The 17,630-nt window shown below is 51.9% G+C and overlaps 1 protein-coding gene across 1 annotated transcript in view; it reads right to left on the bottom strand.

The window, feature by feature from the left end:
* The window catches only part of LOC135057480 (nucleolin-like), a 172,802-nt gene that overhangs the window by 87,901 nt on the left and 67,271 nt on the right, over positions 1-17,630 (bottom strand). The window contains exon 3 of the mRNA XM_063963363.1: positions 17,522-17,573. Coding sequence (XP_063819433.1) covers positions 17,522-17,543 — 22 coding nt within the window. The 5' untranslated portion in view covers positions 17,544-17,573. The remainder of the gene's footprint in view (positions 1-17,521; positions 17,574-17,630) is intronic.

Genomic DNA, 17,630 nt, shown 5'->3' with positions numbered 1-17,630 from the left:
GTTGTATCTGCATATGAAATGCTACACACAGAATATAGGCATGCCGCATATCATTTTAATCAGCAGAAGCTGCTGATGCCCCTAGGCATATCAAATGCCCTAGGCAATTGCCTAGTTTGCCTATGCCTATGGCCGGCTCTGGGCAAGCAGCTTGGTGAGAAGAGATCAACTGTTGACACAATTAATAAAATGGAAGAAATACAAGATCACTGACAATCTCCCTCGACCTGGGGCTCCATGCAAGATCTCACCTCGTAGGGTATCAATGATCTTGAGAACAGTGAGAAATCAGCCCAGAACTACACAGGGGGGGCCTGGTCAATGACCTCAAGAGAGCTGGGACCACAGTCACAAAGGTTACCATTAGTAACACACTACGTCGTCATGGATTGAAATCCTGCAGCGCCTGAAAGGTCCCCCTGCTTAAGCCAGCACATGTCCAGGCCCATCTAAAGTTTGTCATTGACCATCTGGATGATCCAGAGGAGGATTAGGAGAATATAATGTGGTCAAATGAGAGCAAAATCAAACTTTTTGGTATAAACTCCACTCACCATGTTTGGAGGGAGAAGAATGATGAATGGCATCCCAAGAACACCATACCCACTGTGAAGCATGGGGGTGGAAACATCTTGCTTTGGGGCTGCTTTTCTGCAAAAGGGACAGGATGACTGATCCATATTAAGGAGAGGATGAATGGGGCCATGTATCGTGAGATTTTGGGCAAAAACTGCCTTCCCTCAGTAAGAGCATTGAAGATGGAATGTGGCTGGGTCTTCCAGCATGACAATGACCCCAAACACACTGCCCGGGCAACTAAGGAGTGGCTCCGTAAGAAGCATTTCAAGGTCCTGGAGTAACCTAGCCAGTCTCCAGACCTCAACCCAATAGAAAATCTGTGGAGGGAGTTGAAAGTCCGTGTTGCCCGGCGACAGCTCCAAAACATGACGGATCTGGAGAAGATCTGCGTGGTAGAGTGGGCCATAATACCTGCTACAGTGTGTGCAAACCTGGTCAATAACTACAGGAAACGTTTGACCTCTGTAATTGCCAACCGAGGTTATATTACAAAGTATTGAGTTAAACTTTTTGATTGTCCAAATATTTATTTTCTGCAAGAATATACAAATAAATTGTTTAAAAAATCATACAATGTTATTTTCTAGTTTTTTTTTTCCAGATTCTGTCACTCACAGTTGACGTGTACCTATGATGGAAATTACAGACCTCTCTCATCTTTTTAAGTGGGTCAACTTGCACAATCGGTGGCTGTCCAAACACTTTTTTGCCCGACTATATATACATACAGTATATATATAATCTTACACCAATAATGAGTTGGCGCCCCACAGACTCAGTGAAATTTAACCACTATAATATTGGTTAATTGTGGCTCACTTGTAACAAATCTTTTAAAATGCACTTGTTCCAATGCATGAACATTTATTAAAACATATGCATGTTAAAAAACAATACAGTGTCCGGCTGTCTGCTATAAAGTGTAAAAAGGGGACTCTGTCTGCTGTAATGTGTAAAAAAGGGGACGCTGTCTGCTGTAATGTGTAAAAAGGGGACTCTGTCTGCCGTAATGTGTAAAAAAAAGAGGACGCTGTCTGCTGTAATGTGTAAAAAGGGGGACTGTCTGCCTTAATGTGTAAAAAGGGGGACTGTCTGCCGTAATGTACAAAAAAGGGGACGCTGTCTGCTGTAATGTGTAAAAAAAGGGGACACTGTCTGCTGTAATGTGTAAAAAGGGGCACTGTCTGCTGTAATGTGTAAAAAGGAGGTGCTGCCTGCCGTTATGTGTAAAAAGGGGACGCTGTCTGCCGTAATGTGTAAAAAGGGGGACTGTCTGCCTTAATGTGTAAAAAGGGGGACGCTGTCTGCCGTAATGTGTAAAAAGGGGGACGCTGTCTGCCGTAATGTGTAAAAAGGGGACGCTGTCTGCTGTAATGTGTAAAAAGGGTCGCTGTCTGCCGTAATGTGTAAAAAAGGGGATGCTGTCTGCCGTAATGTGTAAAAAGGGACGCTGTCTGCTGTAATGTGTAAAAAGGGGGCGCTGTCTGCCTTAATGTGTAAAAAAGGGGACACTGTCTGCCGTAATGTGTAAAAAGGGGACGCTGTCTGCTGTAATGTGTAAAAAAGGGGGCGCTGTATGCCGTAATGTGTAAAAAAGGGGATGCTGCCTGCCGTAATGTGTAAAAAGGGGGACTGTCTGCTGTAATGTGTAAAATGGGCTCTACCTGGTTTAGTGGCGCTACTGTACAGCGTAATTTGAATAATGGAGACTACTGTGCACCGTAGTATGAATTGGTATTATTTTGTAGCCACGCCCTTTCTCCACAAAGCCACACCCCTATATATTTTTCACGAACTGCCCCTATCTCGCATGGGGGGGCGCCAATGCCGTTTCTTGCACACACTGCTGAAATGCCTAGTTACGGCACTGGCTGCCAGTTCTCATTTCCCTGCTCAGGCAGAGAATGCAGCACCTGCTGCTACATGCAGGGAGGTTTACACTTGTACTGTATGCATACCTCCCAATTGTCCCGATTTTCGCTGTCCCACCCACGGGCCGCAGTGTCCCGCGGTGGGGGGGGGGGGGCATTGGGAGGCTCCTGTCACTCGCTGCCCTGCTTAGCAGAGCAGCTGTCTATTTACGGAGATAAGAGGGACTGGGGGCATGCCAGCAGCTCACAGAGCACTGGCCATGCCCCCATAGTGACGAAATGTGGGTGCATGGCTCGTGATCGCAGTACTCCAGTGAAGCCACAACCCATTTTCCATAAACTGCGCCTCTTTTAATGCGGGCGCAGCTTCACTGTGCGAGGGTGTCCCAAGTTCCCCTCTATAGAACTTGGGAGGTATGCTGTATGTAGCCTCCTCCATATTAGATACCATCCTGCTATAGACAATGTGGAATACATATTAATTACCGGCGGGCAGGATGCCAGCAACTGGGTGACCATTTCGATTCCCCTTGCAGGCTCAGTGACTCACAACGCTAACCACACGTTCTATTCTCACTCTGTGGGTGTCATGGACACCCATGAGTGGGAATAGCCTCTGTGTGACGGTATTCCAGCTGTTGCCATTGTCAGCTATCGGGTTTCCGGCGGGATACTATTGTGTGGCCATGCCCCTTATTTTTGAAACCACACTGGCTTTATTCAATGCTCACTGTCTCTTTGTAATATATGGGAAAGCGCAAATTTATAGTTTTGCAGGGGGGCGCCGAACACCCTAGCACCGGCCCTGCCACCAGCCATTTTTTCAAGAAACTCCTCTTGACAAATGCCCTTCTCTCTCGGGTAACTATATAAAATGTATGTTATTATAATGGAGGTGACCCTCCATATACAGATGTGTCCACATATATCTTTGCTATATCCCGTCATGTATGAAATGGTTTTTCATGCCATAGACTCAGAGATTTAGCCATGCCTTGTGATTTTTTTTAATTAGCTTATTTGTTACGTTATACATATTCTGTTATGGCAAACAACATTTTTTGAATAACTGCTTAGCCGTGTTTTGCATGTTGTGCCAAATTTAGCAAAATAGCAAAGACGTAAGTGGACACATCTGTATGCTGATTATCTCTGAACAACCAAAATTTGAGAGTCCAGATAGTCCATCCATATTTTCATAAGCAAGAAAAAGTAAAGACCTTTTGGAGCACTTGAAGAATAATAGAGAGGTCAGACTGCACTTCTCCTATGTGGTCATCCAGTCGCTTCTCACTTGAGGTTACTGCAGCCAAGACCTGCTGTAATGTAATCAGTAGCGGATCTTGCCACGGGCAAGCAGGACTTTTGCCCGGGGCGCCGCCTTCCGGAGGGCGCAGGGCGCCATCCGGAGGGCGCCGCACCAGGGCAAGATCCGCTGCTGCAGTGTGTGCCCCCCGGCCCCCGCTGTCCCCCTGCTGCCGCTGTCCGCCGGGAAGGGAAACTAGACGCGTACGCGTCTAGTTTCCCTTCGTAGAGAGGTCCTTTACTGTGCGGTGCGCGATGACGTCATCGCGCACCGCACAGCCAAGGTCCTCTCCACGAAGGGAACTAGACGCTACGCGTCTAGTTTCCCTTCGTGGAGAGGACCTTTGATGTGCGGTGCGCGATGACGTCATCGCGCACCGTGCATCATTCCAGTCTGTGCAGGGGGCGTAAATGACCACGCCCCCTGTACAAAGCCACGCCTCCTGATGCCGCCCGGGGCGCCAGGCGCCCCGGAACCGGCCCTGAATGTAATATCAAACTCTAATGTAGTAGAGGAATTCTTAGCAGGTGGAGACGCCTTTGTGGGAGTGTGGATGACCTAGCTTATTTCTTCAATTTAGCTGCAGCAGCAGCATGTTGTGGTTTCCCTAATTTAAAAATTCCAGATGGTGAAATTACAGGGAAATATAAATATGTCTATTCAAGCTGAAAGAGAGAGTGACACCTCACAACAAACCAGCAGATGAAAAAACAGGACACAGAGGGGGTCATTCCAACCCGTTCGCACACAGCGGTTCTTCGCTGTGGTGCGAACGGGTCAGAAATGCGCATGCGCAGCGGACGCATTGCACACGCGCGTAGTTGGGAAACGACGATGCCAGTGGGAAAAGTGATCGCAGCGGCGAACGAAAGAAGACTGATAGGCGGGAAGCATTCCGGGGCATCAACTGACTATTTGCCAGGGGTGGTGAGGCGAATGGAGGCAGATCCAGGTGTTTGGAGGGCGGATGTCTAACGTCAATTCCAGGACCTTCGTCGCTGGATCCGTCGCACAGGGTTAGTAACTAATACCATGGTCTAGTTTTGCATGAAACTATTTTAGCATAACAGGGCTGCACAAGTGATCGCAACCCTGCTATTCTAAAATACACTCCCCCATAGGCGGCATCAAGTTGATCGCACGAGCAGCAAAAAGTTGCGATGTGCAATCCACTTGGAATGACCCCCGGAGATCACTAGGGGTGATTGAAATAAATATGTCAGCACTGGACTGGTCATCCATAATACAGCTGAAAATGTCCCTGCCAAAATGGCCGCTGCATGATTGGAGACGTGCTAGAGGTCCAACTGGACCATGACGTAGGCACTTACATCAATACCTAGAAGTGCCAGGACTGCACTCACCCACTGGGAAAAAGAAGGGAAAAGATGCTAGCACCAACCCATGACAATGAGCTGGGAGAATTGGTGAGGGCACAGGCTGTGGCAACCTCCATGTGGCTTCTTGGCATGTGCATGGAATCTGTTCAGCTGCTGCGTGTGTTCTCCCCATTCTCCCCACCACACCAGAGCGGGACTGTCCAAGGGATACAGTGGAACAGTTGGGAGGTATGCAGCCGGCACTGGATAGAGCTGATTACGTTTTTAACATTTGTGCAGTGTCTGACCTGGCGTGTTGGGGGTTCCCAACATTAGGGTGTGCCTGTGCACACAAGACACCCCCTGTGCGCACACCTAAAGACTTATATCTCACTGGTTTCCCCTCACAGACAGGGCCTAATTGAGATCTGATCGCAGCAGCAAATTTGTTAGCTAATGGCAAAACTATGGGGCTGATTCAGACCTGATTGGTGCTGTGCATGTTCGCACAGCAGTAATCAGGCCTGAAGTGCGTATGTGCCGGCACCACAGTGCGCCGGTGCATGCCAGACAGCCGACGGCTGTCGTAGCCCTGCGATCGCCTCTGCCTGGTTGACAGGCAAAGGCGGTTGTTGGGTGGGAGGGGCTGGGCCGGCGGCGTTTAGCCACCATTTAGGGGGCACGGTCCGGGCAACACAGGCGTGAAGGGGGTGCAGGCTGAGAGACACAGAATGAAGGGGGCACAGGCTGAGAGGCACAGAATGAAGGAGGGGGATCACAGGCTGAGAGACACAGAATAAAGGAGGGGGAACGCAGGCTGAGAGACACAGAATGAAGGCGGGGGAAAGCAGGCTGAGAGACACAGAATGAAGGAGGGGGGAACGCAGGCTGAGAGGCACAGAATGAAGGAGGGGGATCACAGGCTGAGAGACACAGAATAAAGGAGGGGGAACGCAGGCTGAGAGACACAGAATGAAGGAGGGGGAAAGCAGGCTGAGAGACACAGAATGAAGGAGGGGGAACGCAGGCTGAGAGACACAGAATGAAGGAGGGGGAACGCAGGCTGAGAGACACAGAATGAAGGAGGGGGGAACGCAGGCTGAGAGACACAGAATGAAGGAGGGGGAACGCAGGCTGAGAGACACAGAATGAAAAGGGGGGAACGCAGGCTGAGAGACACAGAATGAAGGAGGGCGAACGCAGCCTGAGAGACACAGAATGAAGGAGGGGGGAACGCAGGCTGAGAGACACAGAATGAAGGAGGGGGGAACGCAGGCTGAGAGACACAGAATGAAGGAGGGGGGAACGCAGGCTGAGAGACACAGAATGAAGGAGGGGGAACGCTGGCTGAGAGACACAGAATGAAGGAGGGGGGAACGCAGGCTGAGAGACACAGAATGAAGGAGGGGGGAACGCAGGCTGAGAGACACAGAATGAAGGAGGGGGAACGCTGGCTGAGAGACACAGAATGAAGGAGGGGGAACGCAGGCTGAGAGATACAGAATGAAGGAGGGCGAACGCAGGCTGAGAGACACAGAATGAAGGAGGGGGAACGCAGGCTGAGAGACACAGAATAAAGAAGGGCGAACGCAGGCTGAGAGACACAGAATGAAGGAGGGGGAACGCAGGCTGAGAGACACAGAATGAAGGAGGGGGAACGCAGGCTGAGAGACACAGAATGAAGGAGGGGGGAACGCAGCCTGAGAGACACAGAATGAAGGAGGGGGAACGCAGGCTGAGAGACACAGAATGAAGGAGGGCGAACGCAGCCTGAGAGACACAGAATGAAGGAGGGGGAACGCAGGCTGAGAGATACAGAATGAAGGAGGGGGGAACACAGGCTGAGAGACACAGAATAAAGGAGGGGGAACGCAGGCTGAGAGACACAGAATGAAGGAGGGGGAACGCAGGCTGAGAGACACAGAATGAAGGAGGGGGGAACGCAGGCTGAGAGACACAGAATGAAGGAGGGGGGAACGCAGGCTGAGAGACACAGAATGAAGGAGGGTGAACGCAGGCTGAGAGACACAGAATGAAGGAGGGGGAACGCAGGCTGAGAGACACAGAATGAAGGAGGGCGAACGCAGGCTGAGAGACACAGAATGAAGGAGGGGGAACGCAGGCTGAGAGACACAGAATGAAGGAGGGGGGAACGCAGGCTGAGAGACACAGAATGAAGGAGGGGGAACGCAGGCTGAGAGACACAGAATGAAGGAGGGGGGAACGCAGGCTGAGAGACACAGAATGAAGGAGGGGGGAACGCAGGCTGAGAGATACAGAATGAAGGAGGGCGAACGCAGGCTGAGAGACACAGAATGAAGGAGGGGGAACGCAGGCTGAGAGACACAGAATGAAGGAGGGGGAACGCAGGCTGAGAGACACAGAATGAAGGAGGGGGAACGCAGGCTGAGAGACACAGAATGAAGGAGGGGGAACGCAGGCTGAGAGACACAGAATGAAGGAGGGGGGGACGCAGGCTGAGAGACACAGAATGAAGGAGGGGGTAACGCAGGCTGAGAAACACAGAATGAAGGAGGGGGAACGCAGGCTGAGAGACACAGAATTAAGGAGGGGGAACGCAGGCTGACAGACACAGAATGAAGGAGGGCGAACGCAGGCTGAGAGACACAGAATGAAGGAGGGGGAACGCAGGCTGAGAGACACTGTGGGGAGATGACTGTGTGGCTGAGAGTATCAGGGGGGAGAAGATGGTGTGGCTGTGAGATGCAGGGGGGAAGATAGATAACGGTGTAGAAGGTACCACAGCTGGCATTAATCTGGATGAACCTCTGTTGTACAACGATGATTTTGGTTATATTCCTACACAAACAGGTATCTTCCGGACCATGTAATTTCCTGCATGAATAGTGAATACCGACTAAAGACGCAGGCTAGGAGTCACAGAATGAAGGAGGGGGAGGAACGCAGGCTGAGAGACAGAGAATGAAGAGCGGGATGTAGGGTGAGAGACACAGAATGAAGGGGGCAATGCAGGGTGAGAGACACAGAATGAAGGGGGTGCAGGCTGAGAGACACAGAATGAAGGAGGGGGGAACACAGGCTGAGAGACACAGAATAAAGGAGGGGGAACGCAGGCAGAGAGACACAGAAAGAAGAAGGGGGGAACGCAGCCTGAGAGACGCAGAATGAAGGAGGGGGAACGCAGGCTGAGAGACACAGAATGAAGGAGGGGGAACGCAGGGTGAGAGACACAGAATAAAGGAGGGGGGAACGCAGCCTGAGAGACGCAGAATGAAGGAGGGGGAACGCAGGCTGAGAGACACAGAATGAAGGAGGAGGAACGCAGGCAGAGAGACACAGAAAGAAGGAGGGGGGAACGCAGCCTGAGAGACGCAGAATGAAGGAGTGGGAACGCAGGCTGAGAGACACAGAATGAAGGAGGGGGAACGCAGGCTGAGAGACACAGAATGAAGGAGGGAGAACGCAGCCTGAGAGACACAGAATGAAGGAGGGGGAACGCAGGCTGAGAGACACAGAATGAAGGAGGGGGAACGCAGGCTGAGAGATACAGAATGAAGGAGGGCGAACGCAGGCTGAGAGACACCGAATGAAGGAGGGGGAACGCAGGCTGAGAGACACAGAATGAAGGAGGGGGGAACGCAGGCTGAGAGACACAGAATGAAGGAGGGGGGAACGCAGGCTGAGAGACACAGAATGAAGGAGGGGGAACGTAGGCTGAGAGACACAGAATGAAGGAGGGGGGAACGCAGCCTGAGAGACGCAGAATGAAGGAGGGGGAACGCAGGCTGAGAGACACAGAATGAAGGAGGGGGAACGCAGGCTGAGAGACACAGAATGAAGGAGGGGGGAACGCAGGCTGAGAGACACAGAATGAAGGAGGGGGAACGCAGGCTGAGAGACACAGAATGAAGGAGGGGGAACGCAGGCTGAGAGACACAGAATGAAGGAGGGCGAACGCAGGCTGAGAGACACAGAATGAAGGAGGGGGAACGCAGGCTGAGAGACACAGAATGAAGGAGGGGGGAACGCAGGCTGAGAGACACAGAATGAAGGAGGGGAAACGCAGGCTGAGAGACACAGAATGAAGGAGGGGGGAACGCAGGCTGAGAGACACAGAATGAAGGAGGGGGGAACGCAGGCTGAGAGACACAGAATGAAGGAGGGGGAACGCAGGCTGAGAGACACAGAATGAAGGAGGGGGAACGCAGGCTGAGAGACACAGAATGAAGGAGGGCGAACGCAGGCTGAGAGACACAGAATGAAGGAGGGCGAACGCAGGCTGAGAGACACAGAATGAAGGAGGGGGAACGCAGGCTGAGAGATACAGAATGAAGGAGGGCGAACGCAGGCTGAGAGACACAGAATGAAGGAGGGGGAACGCAGGCTGAGAGACACAGAATGAAGGAGGGGGAACGCAGGCTGAGAGACAGAATGAAGGAGGGGGAACGCAGGCTGAGAGACACTGTGGGGAGATGACTGTGTGGCTGAGAGTATCAGGGGGGAGAAGATGGTGTGGCTGTGAGCTGCTGGGGGGAAGATAGATAACGGTGTAGAAGGTACCACAGCTGGCATTAATCTGGATGAACCTCTGTTGTACAACGATGATTTTCGTTATATTCCTACACAAACAGGTATCTTCCGGACCATGTAATTTCCTGCATGAATAGTGAATACCGACTAAAGACGCAGGCTGAGAGATACAGAATGAAGGAGGGGGAGGAACGCAGGCTGAGAGACACAGAATGAAGAGCGGGATGTAGGGTGAGAGACACAGAATGAAGGGGGGGAATGCAGGATGAGAGACACAGAATGAAGGGGGTGCAGGCTGAGAGACACAGAATGAAGGAGGGGGGAACACAGGCTGAGAGACACAGAATAAAGGAGGGGGAACGCAGGCTGAGAGACACAGAATGAAGGAGGGGGGAACGCAGCCTGAGAGACGCAGAATGAAGGAGGGGGAACGCAGGCTGAGAGACACAGAATGAAGGAGGGGGAACGCAGGCAGAGAGACACAGAATGAAGGAGGGGGGAACGCAGGCTGAGAGACGCAGAATGAAGGAGGGGGAACGCAGGCTGAGAGACACAGAATGAAGGAGGGGGAACGCAGGCTGAGAGATACAGAATGAAGGAGGGCGAATGCAGGCTGAGAGACACAGAATGAAGGAAGGGGAACGCAGGCTGAGAGACACAGAATGAAGGAGGGGGGAACGCAGGATGAGAGACACAGAATGAAGGAGGGGGGAACGCAGGCTGAGAGACACAGAATGAAGGAGGAGGGAACGCAGGCTGAGAGACACAGAATGAAGGAACGCAGGCTGAGAGACACAGAATGAAGGAGGGCGAACGCAGGCTGAGAGACACAGAATGAAGGAGGGGGAATGCAGGCTGAGAGACACAGAATGAAGGAGGGGGGAATGCAGGCTGAGAGACACAGAATGAAGGAGGGGGGAACGCAGGCTGAGAGACACAGAATGAAGGAGGGGGGAATGCAGGCTGAGAGATACAGAATGAAGGAGGGCGAACGCAGGCTGAGAGACACAGAATGAAGGAGGGCGAACGCAGACTGAGAGATACAGAATGAAGGAGGGGGAACGCAGGCTGAGAGATACAGAATGAAGGAGGGCGAACGCAGGCTGAGAGACACAGAATGAAGGAGGGCGAACGCAGGCTGAGAGACACAGAATGAAGGAGGGGGAACGCAGGCTGAGTGATACAGAATGAAGGAGGGGGAACGCAGGCTGAGAGATACAGAATGAAGGAGGGCGAACGCAGGCTGAGAGACACAGAATGAAGGAGGGCGAACGCAGGCTGAGAGACACAGAATGAAGGAGGGGGAACGCAGGCTGAGAGACACAGAATGAAGGAGGGGGAACGCAGGCTGAGAGATACAGAATGAAGGAGGGCGAACGCAGGCTGAGAGACACAGAATGAAGGAGGGGGAACGCAGGCTGAGAGACACAGAATGAAGGAGGGGGAACGCAGGCTGAGAGACACAGAATGAAGGAGGGGGAACGCAGGCTGAGAGATACAGAATGAAGGAGGGCGAACGCAGGCTGAGAGACACAGAATTAAGGAGGGCGAACGCAGGCTGAGAGACACAGAATGAAGGAGGGGGAACGCTGGCTGAGAGACACAGAATGAAGGAGGGGGAACGCAGGCTGAGAGATACAGAATGAAGGAGGGGGGAACGCAGGCTGAGAGACACAGAATGAAGGAGGGGGAACGCAGGCTGAGAGACACAGAATGAAGGAGGGGGAACGCAGGCTGAGAGACACAGAATGAAGGAGGGCGAACGCAGGCTGAGAGACACAGAATGAAGGAGGGGGAACGCAGGCTGAGAGACACAGAATGAAGGAGGGGGGAACGCAGGCTGAGAGACACAGAATGAAGGAGGGGAAACGCAGGCTGAGAGACACAGAATGAAGGAGGGGGGAACGCAGGCTGAGAGACACAGAATGAAGGAGGGGGGAACGCAGGCTGAGAGACACAGAATGAAGGAGGGGGAACGCAGGCTGAGAGACACAGAATGAAGGAGGGGGAATGCAGGCTGAGAGACACAGAATGAAGGAGGGCGAACACAGGCTGAGAGACACAGAATGAAGGAGGGGGAACGCAGGCTGAGAGACACAGAATGAAGGAGGGGGAACGCAGGCTGAGAGATACAGAATGAAGGAGGGCGAACGCAGGCTGAGAGACACAGAATGAAGGAGGGGGAACGCAGGCTGAGAGACACAGAATGAAGGAGGGGGAACGCAGGCTGAGAGACAGAATGAAGGAGGGGGAACGCAGGCTGAGAGACACTGTGGGGAGATGACTGTGTGGCTGAGAGTATCAGGGGGGAGAAGATGGTGTGGCTGTGAGATGCAGGGGGGAAGATAGATAACGGTGTAGAAGGTACCACAGCTGGCATTAATCTGGATGAACCTCTGTTGTACAACGATGATTTTGGTTATATTCCTACACAAACAGGTATCTTCCGGACCATGGCCCTCATTCCGAGTTGTTCGCTCGCAAGGCGATTTTAGCAGAGTTACACACGCTAAGCCGCCGCCTACTGGGAGTGTATCTTAGCTTCTTAAATGTGCGACCGATGTATGCGCAATATTGCGATTACAAACGAGTTAGCAGTTTCTGAGTAGCTTCAGACTTACTCTGCCTGTGCGATCAGTTCAGTGCTTTTCGTTGCAGGCTGACGTCACAAACACACCCAGCGTTCGCCCAGGCACACCCACCGTTTCCCCGGCCACTCCTGCGTTTTTCCCGGAAACGGTAGCGTTTTCAGCCACACGCCCCTAAAACGCCGTGCATCCGCCCAGTAACACCCATTTCCTGTCAATCACAATGCGAACGTCGGAGCGATGAAAAAGCAGTGAGTAAACTTACTTTCTTCATAGTAAAGTTACTTGGCGCAGTCGCAGTGCGAACATTGCGCATGCGCACTAAGAGAATTCTCACTGCGATGCGATGAAAAACTCCGAGCGAACAACTCAGAATGAGGGCCCATGTAATTTCCTGCATGAATAGTGAATACCGACTAAAGACGCAGGCTGAGAGATACAGAATGAAGGAGGGGGAGGAACGCAGGCTGAGAGACACAGAATGAAGAGCGGGATGTAGGGTGAGAGACACAGCATGAAGGGGGGGAATGCAGGATGAGAGACACAGAATGAAGGGGGTGCAGGCTGAGAGACACAGAATGAAGGAGGGGGGAACACAGGCTGAGAGACACAGAATAAAGGAGGGGGAACGCAGGCTGAGAGACACAGAATGAAGGAGGGGGAACGCAGGCTGAGAGACACAGAATGAAGGAGGGGGAACGCAGGCAGAGAGACACAGAATGAAGGAGGGGGGAACGCAGCCTGAGAGACGCAGAATGAAGGAGGGGGAACGCAGGCTGAGAGACACAGAATGAAGGAGGGGGAACGCAGGCTGAGAGATACAGAATGAAGGAGGGCGAACGCAGGCTGAGAGACACAGAATGAAGGAGGGGGAACGCAGGCTGAGAGACACAGAATGAAGGAGGGGGGAACGCAGGATGAGAGACACAGAATGAAGGAGGGGGGAACGCAGGCTGAGAGACACAGAATGAAGGAGGGGGGAACGCAGGCTGAGAGACACAGAATAAAGGAACGCAGGCTGAGAGACACAGAATGAAGGAGGGCGAACGCAGGCTGAGAGACGCAGAATGAAGGAGGGGGAATGCAGGCTGAGAGACACAGAATGAAGGAGGGGGGAACGCAGGCTGAGAGACACAGAATGAAGGAGGGGGGAACGCAGGCTGAGAGACACAGAATGAATGAGGGGGGAACGCAGGCTGAGAGATACAGAATGAAGGAGGGCGAACGCAGGCTGAGAGACACAGAATGAAGGAGGGCGAACGCAGGCTGAGAGATACAGAATGAAGGAGGGGGAACGCAGGCTGAGAGATACAGAATGAAGGAGGGCGAACGCAGGCTGAGAGACACAGAATGAAGGAGGGCGAACGCAGGCTGAGAGACACAGAATGAAGGAGGGGGAACGCAGGCTGAGAGACAGAATGAAGGAGGGGGAACGCAGGCTGAGAGACACTGTGGGGAGATGACTGTGTGGCTGAGAGTATCAGGGGGGAGAAGATGGTGTGGCTGTGAGATGCAGGGGGGAAGATAGATAACGGTGTAGAAGGTACCACAGCTGGCATTAATCTGGATGAACCTCTGTTGTACAACGATGATTTTGGTTATATTCCTACACAAACAGGTATCTTCCGGACCATGGCCCTCATTCCGAGTTGTTCGCTCGCAAGGCGATTTTAGCAGAGTTACACACGCTAAGCCGCCGCCTACTGGGAGTGTATCTTAGCTTCTTAAATGTGCGACCGATGTATGCGCAATATTGCGATTACAAACGAGTTAGCAGTTTCTGAGTAGCTTCAGACTTACTCTGCCTGTGCGATCAGTTCAGTGCTTTTCGTTGCAGGCTGACGTCACAAACACACCCAGCGTTCGCCCAGGCACACCCACCGTTTCCCCGGCCACTCCTGCGTTTTTCCCGGAAACGGTAGCGTTTTCAGCCACACGCCCCTAAAACGCCGTGCATCCGCCCAGTAACACCCATTTCCTGTCAATCACAATGCGAACGTCGGAGCGATGAAAAAGCAGTGAGTAAACTTACTTTCTTCATAGTAAAGTTACTTGGCGCAGTCGCAGTGCGAACATTGCGCATGCGCACTAAGAGAATTCTCACTGCGATGCGATGAAAAACTCCGAGCGAACAACTCAGAATGAGGGCCCATGTAATTTCCTGCATGAATAGTGAATACCGACTAAAGACGCAGGCTGAGAGATACAGAATGAAGGAGGGGGAGGAACGCAGGCTGAGAGACACAGAATGAAGAGCGGGATGTAGGGTGAGAGACACAGCATGAAGGGGGGGAATGCAGGATGAGAGACACAGAATGAAGGGGGTGCAGGCTGAGAGACACAGAATGAAGGAGGGGGGAACACAGGCTGAGAGACACAGAATAAAGGAGGGGGTACGCAGGCTGAGAGACACAGAATGAAGGAGGGGGAACGCAGGCTGAGAGACACAGAATGAAGGAGGGGGAACGCAGGCAGAGAGACACAGAATGAAGGAGGGGGGAACGCAGCCTGAGAGACGCAGAATGAAGGAGGGGGAACGCAGGCTGAGAAACACAGAATGAAGGAGGGGGAACGCAGGCTGAGAGATACAGAATGAAGGAGGGCGAACGCAGGCTGAGAGACACAGAATGAAGGAGGGGGAACGCAGGCTGAGAGACACAGAATGAAGGAGGGGGGAACGCAGGATGAGAGACACAGAATGAAGGAGGGGGGAACGCAGGCTGAGAGACACAGAATGAAGGAGGGGGGAACGCAGGCTGAGAGACACAGAATAAAGGAACGCAGGCTGAGAGACACAGAATGAAGGAGGGCGAACGCAGGCTGAGAGACACAGAATGAAGGAGGGGGAATGCAGGCTGAGAGACACAGAATGAAGGAGGGGGGAACGCAGGCTGAGAGACACAGAATGAAGGAGGGGGGAACGCAGGCTGAGAGACACAGAATGAATGAGGGGGGAACGCAGGCTGAGAGATACAGAATGAAGGAGGGCGAACGCAGGCTGAGAGACACAGAATGAAGGAGGGCGAACGCAGGCTGAGAGATACAGAATGAAGGAGGGGGAACGCAGGCTGAGAGATACAGAATGAAGGAGGGCGAACGCAGGCTGAGAGACACAGAATGAAGGAGGGCGAACGCAGGCTGAGAGACACAGAATGAAGGAGGGGGAACGCAGGCTGAGTGATACAGAATGAAGGAGGGGGAACGCAGGCTGAGAGATACAGAATGAAGGAGGGCGAACGCAGGCTGAGAGACACAGAATTAAGGAGGGCGAACGCAGGCTGAGAGACACAGAATGAAGGAGGGGGAACGCTGGCTGAGAGACACAGAATGAAGGAGGGGGAATGCAGGCTGAGAGATACAGAATGAAGGAGGGTGAACGCAGGCTGAGAGACACAGAATGAAGGAGGGGGAACGCAGGCTGAGAGACACAGAATGAAGGAGGGGGAACGCAGGCTGAGAGACACAGAATGAAGGAGGGGGAACGCAGGCTGAGAGACACAGAATGAAGGAGGGGGAACGCAGGCTGAGAGATACAGAATGAAGGAGGGCGAACGCAGGCTGAGAGACACAGAATTAAGGAGGGCGAACGCAGGCTGAGAGACACAGAATGAAGGAGGGGGAACGCTGGCTGAGAGACACAGAATGAAGGAGGGGGAATGCAGGCTGAGAGATACAGAATGAAGGAGGGTGAACGCAGGCTGAGAGACACAGAATGAAGGAGGGGGAACGCAGGCTGAGAGACACAGAATGAAGGAGGGGGAACGCAGGCTGAGAGACACAGAATGAAGGAGGGGGAACGCAGGCTGAGAGACACTGTGGGGAGATGACTGTGTGGCTGAGAGTATCAGCAGGGGAGAAGATGGTGTGGCTGTGAGATGCAGGGGGGAAGATAGATAACGGTGTAGAAGGTACCACAGCTGGCATTAATCTGGATGAACCTCTGTTGTACAACAATGATTTTGGTTATATTCCTACACAAACAGGTATCTTCCGGATCATGTAATTTCCTGCATGAATAGTGAATACCGACTAAAGACGCTGTCTGACCAGGGAGGTTACGTTTCTTCAGAGGTTTCCCCATTCTTCAGAGAAACCACCATAAAGGTAAGGTGCATATGGAATGTAAAGTAATGTTCCCAGAGTGAAGAGAAATGGGGGGTGTCAAGTGGACATGCCACATTTTAACTGCCCATGCCCCTTTGTTGCACATGGCCACAACCATTTTTTCGGCAGTACCACTAAGCCTTTTTTCTACTTGCACTACTGGGGGGAAGCAATGCTCTCGATAACCATAGTTACTGCAGTAATGTTCAGGCCGCTAGTGGATGCGCGCATATACACACACCTGTGATTATTAGCAAATCAATGGATTTTGGGCTTAATTCAGACCTGATCGCAAAAAGAAAATATTTCTCTAATGAGCAAAACCATGTGCACTGCAGGGGGGGCAGGTGTAACATGTGCAGAGAGAGTTAGATTTGGGTGGGTTATATTGTTTCTGTGCAGGGTAAATACTGGCTGCTTTATTTATACACTGCAATCTAGATTTCAGTTTTAACACACCCCATCCAAATCTATCTCTCTGCACATGTTACATCTGCCCCACCTGCACTGCACATGGTTTTGCCCATTACAGAAAAAAATTGCTGTTGCAACCAGCTCTGAATTAGGCCCTTTGTTAGCTGTGCTAGGCTACGACATTCTGCGATGCGGCAGCACCAGTACAATCTGCCTCCCGCAGCAAGAGTGTAGGAGGAAACATCTGTAAGTGCGAGTCTGCAAATGCATTTTTTTGTAATGAAACATATTTCCACATGAATCTGCATACCTGAAGGTGGCCATACATCAGAAAGATGAATCGCATGTGATCATTGCATGCTATTTCCCTTGAACTTCCCCAGAAGCCCCCCGGCAGTCCTGCACTCACGATATCGTACACAAGTGCTCTAAAACTAGTACACAAACATTACTAAGGGTTCCGTGTGATGTGGTACACAAGGAGGTCTATGGGGGTGACACCATGAGTTACCATACCGGGTGACACCAACCCTAGTGACGCCTCTGGTTCATATTATGTCTTATTGTAGGGCTGCCAGTACACATTATGTAACACATTGCCCCAATTCATATTAGGACATACAGTGTCCCCAGTTTATATTATGCCACATTACAGCGCCCCTTACATTTATTACATCCGCTAGATGTTATGATTTTAATTTTAAATCTTATGGCCCCCCATATCTTTAGTGCCCCAGACCCCCCAAAGCCTTAATCCAGCTCTGCCCCTGTGCAAGCAATGGATAATATGATTGATAAATACAAGTGATTATAAAAGCTGACACTCACTTGTGAAGGAGGAAGTGGCCATCACGCAGCAGGTAATGAGATGTTACTTGTCCTAGGACGAAATAAAATGCAGTTTATTGCACATAAATCTGGATACTTTCCAAAGGCT

This window comes from Pseudophryne corroboree, chromosome 3, assembly GCF_028390025.1.
Source record: "Pseudophryne corroboree isolate aPseCor3 chromosome 3, aPseCor3.hap2, whole genome shotgun sequence".
In the NCBI taxonomy this organism is placed as follows: domain Eukaryota; kingdom Metazoa; phylum Chordata; class Amphibia; order Anura; family Myobatrachidae; genus Pseudophryne; species Pseudophryne corroboree.
The sequence above is the reverse complement of the archived record's forward strand: the minus strand, read 5'-3'. Positions and strand labels throughout refer to the sequence as shown.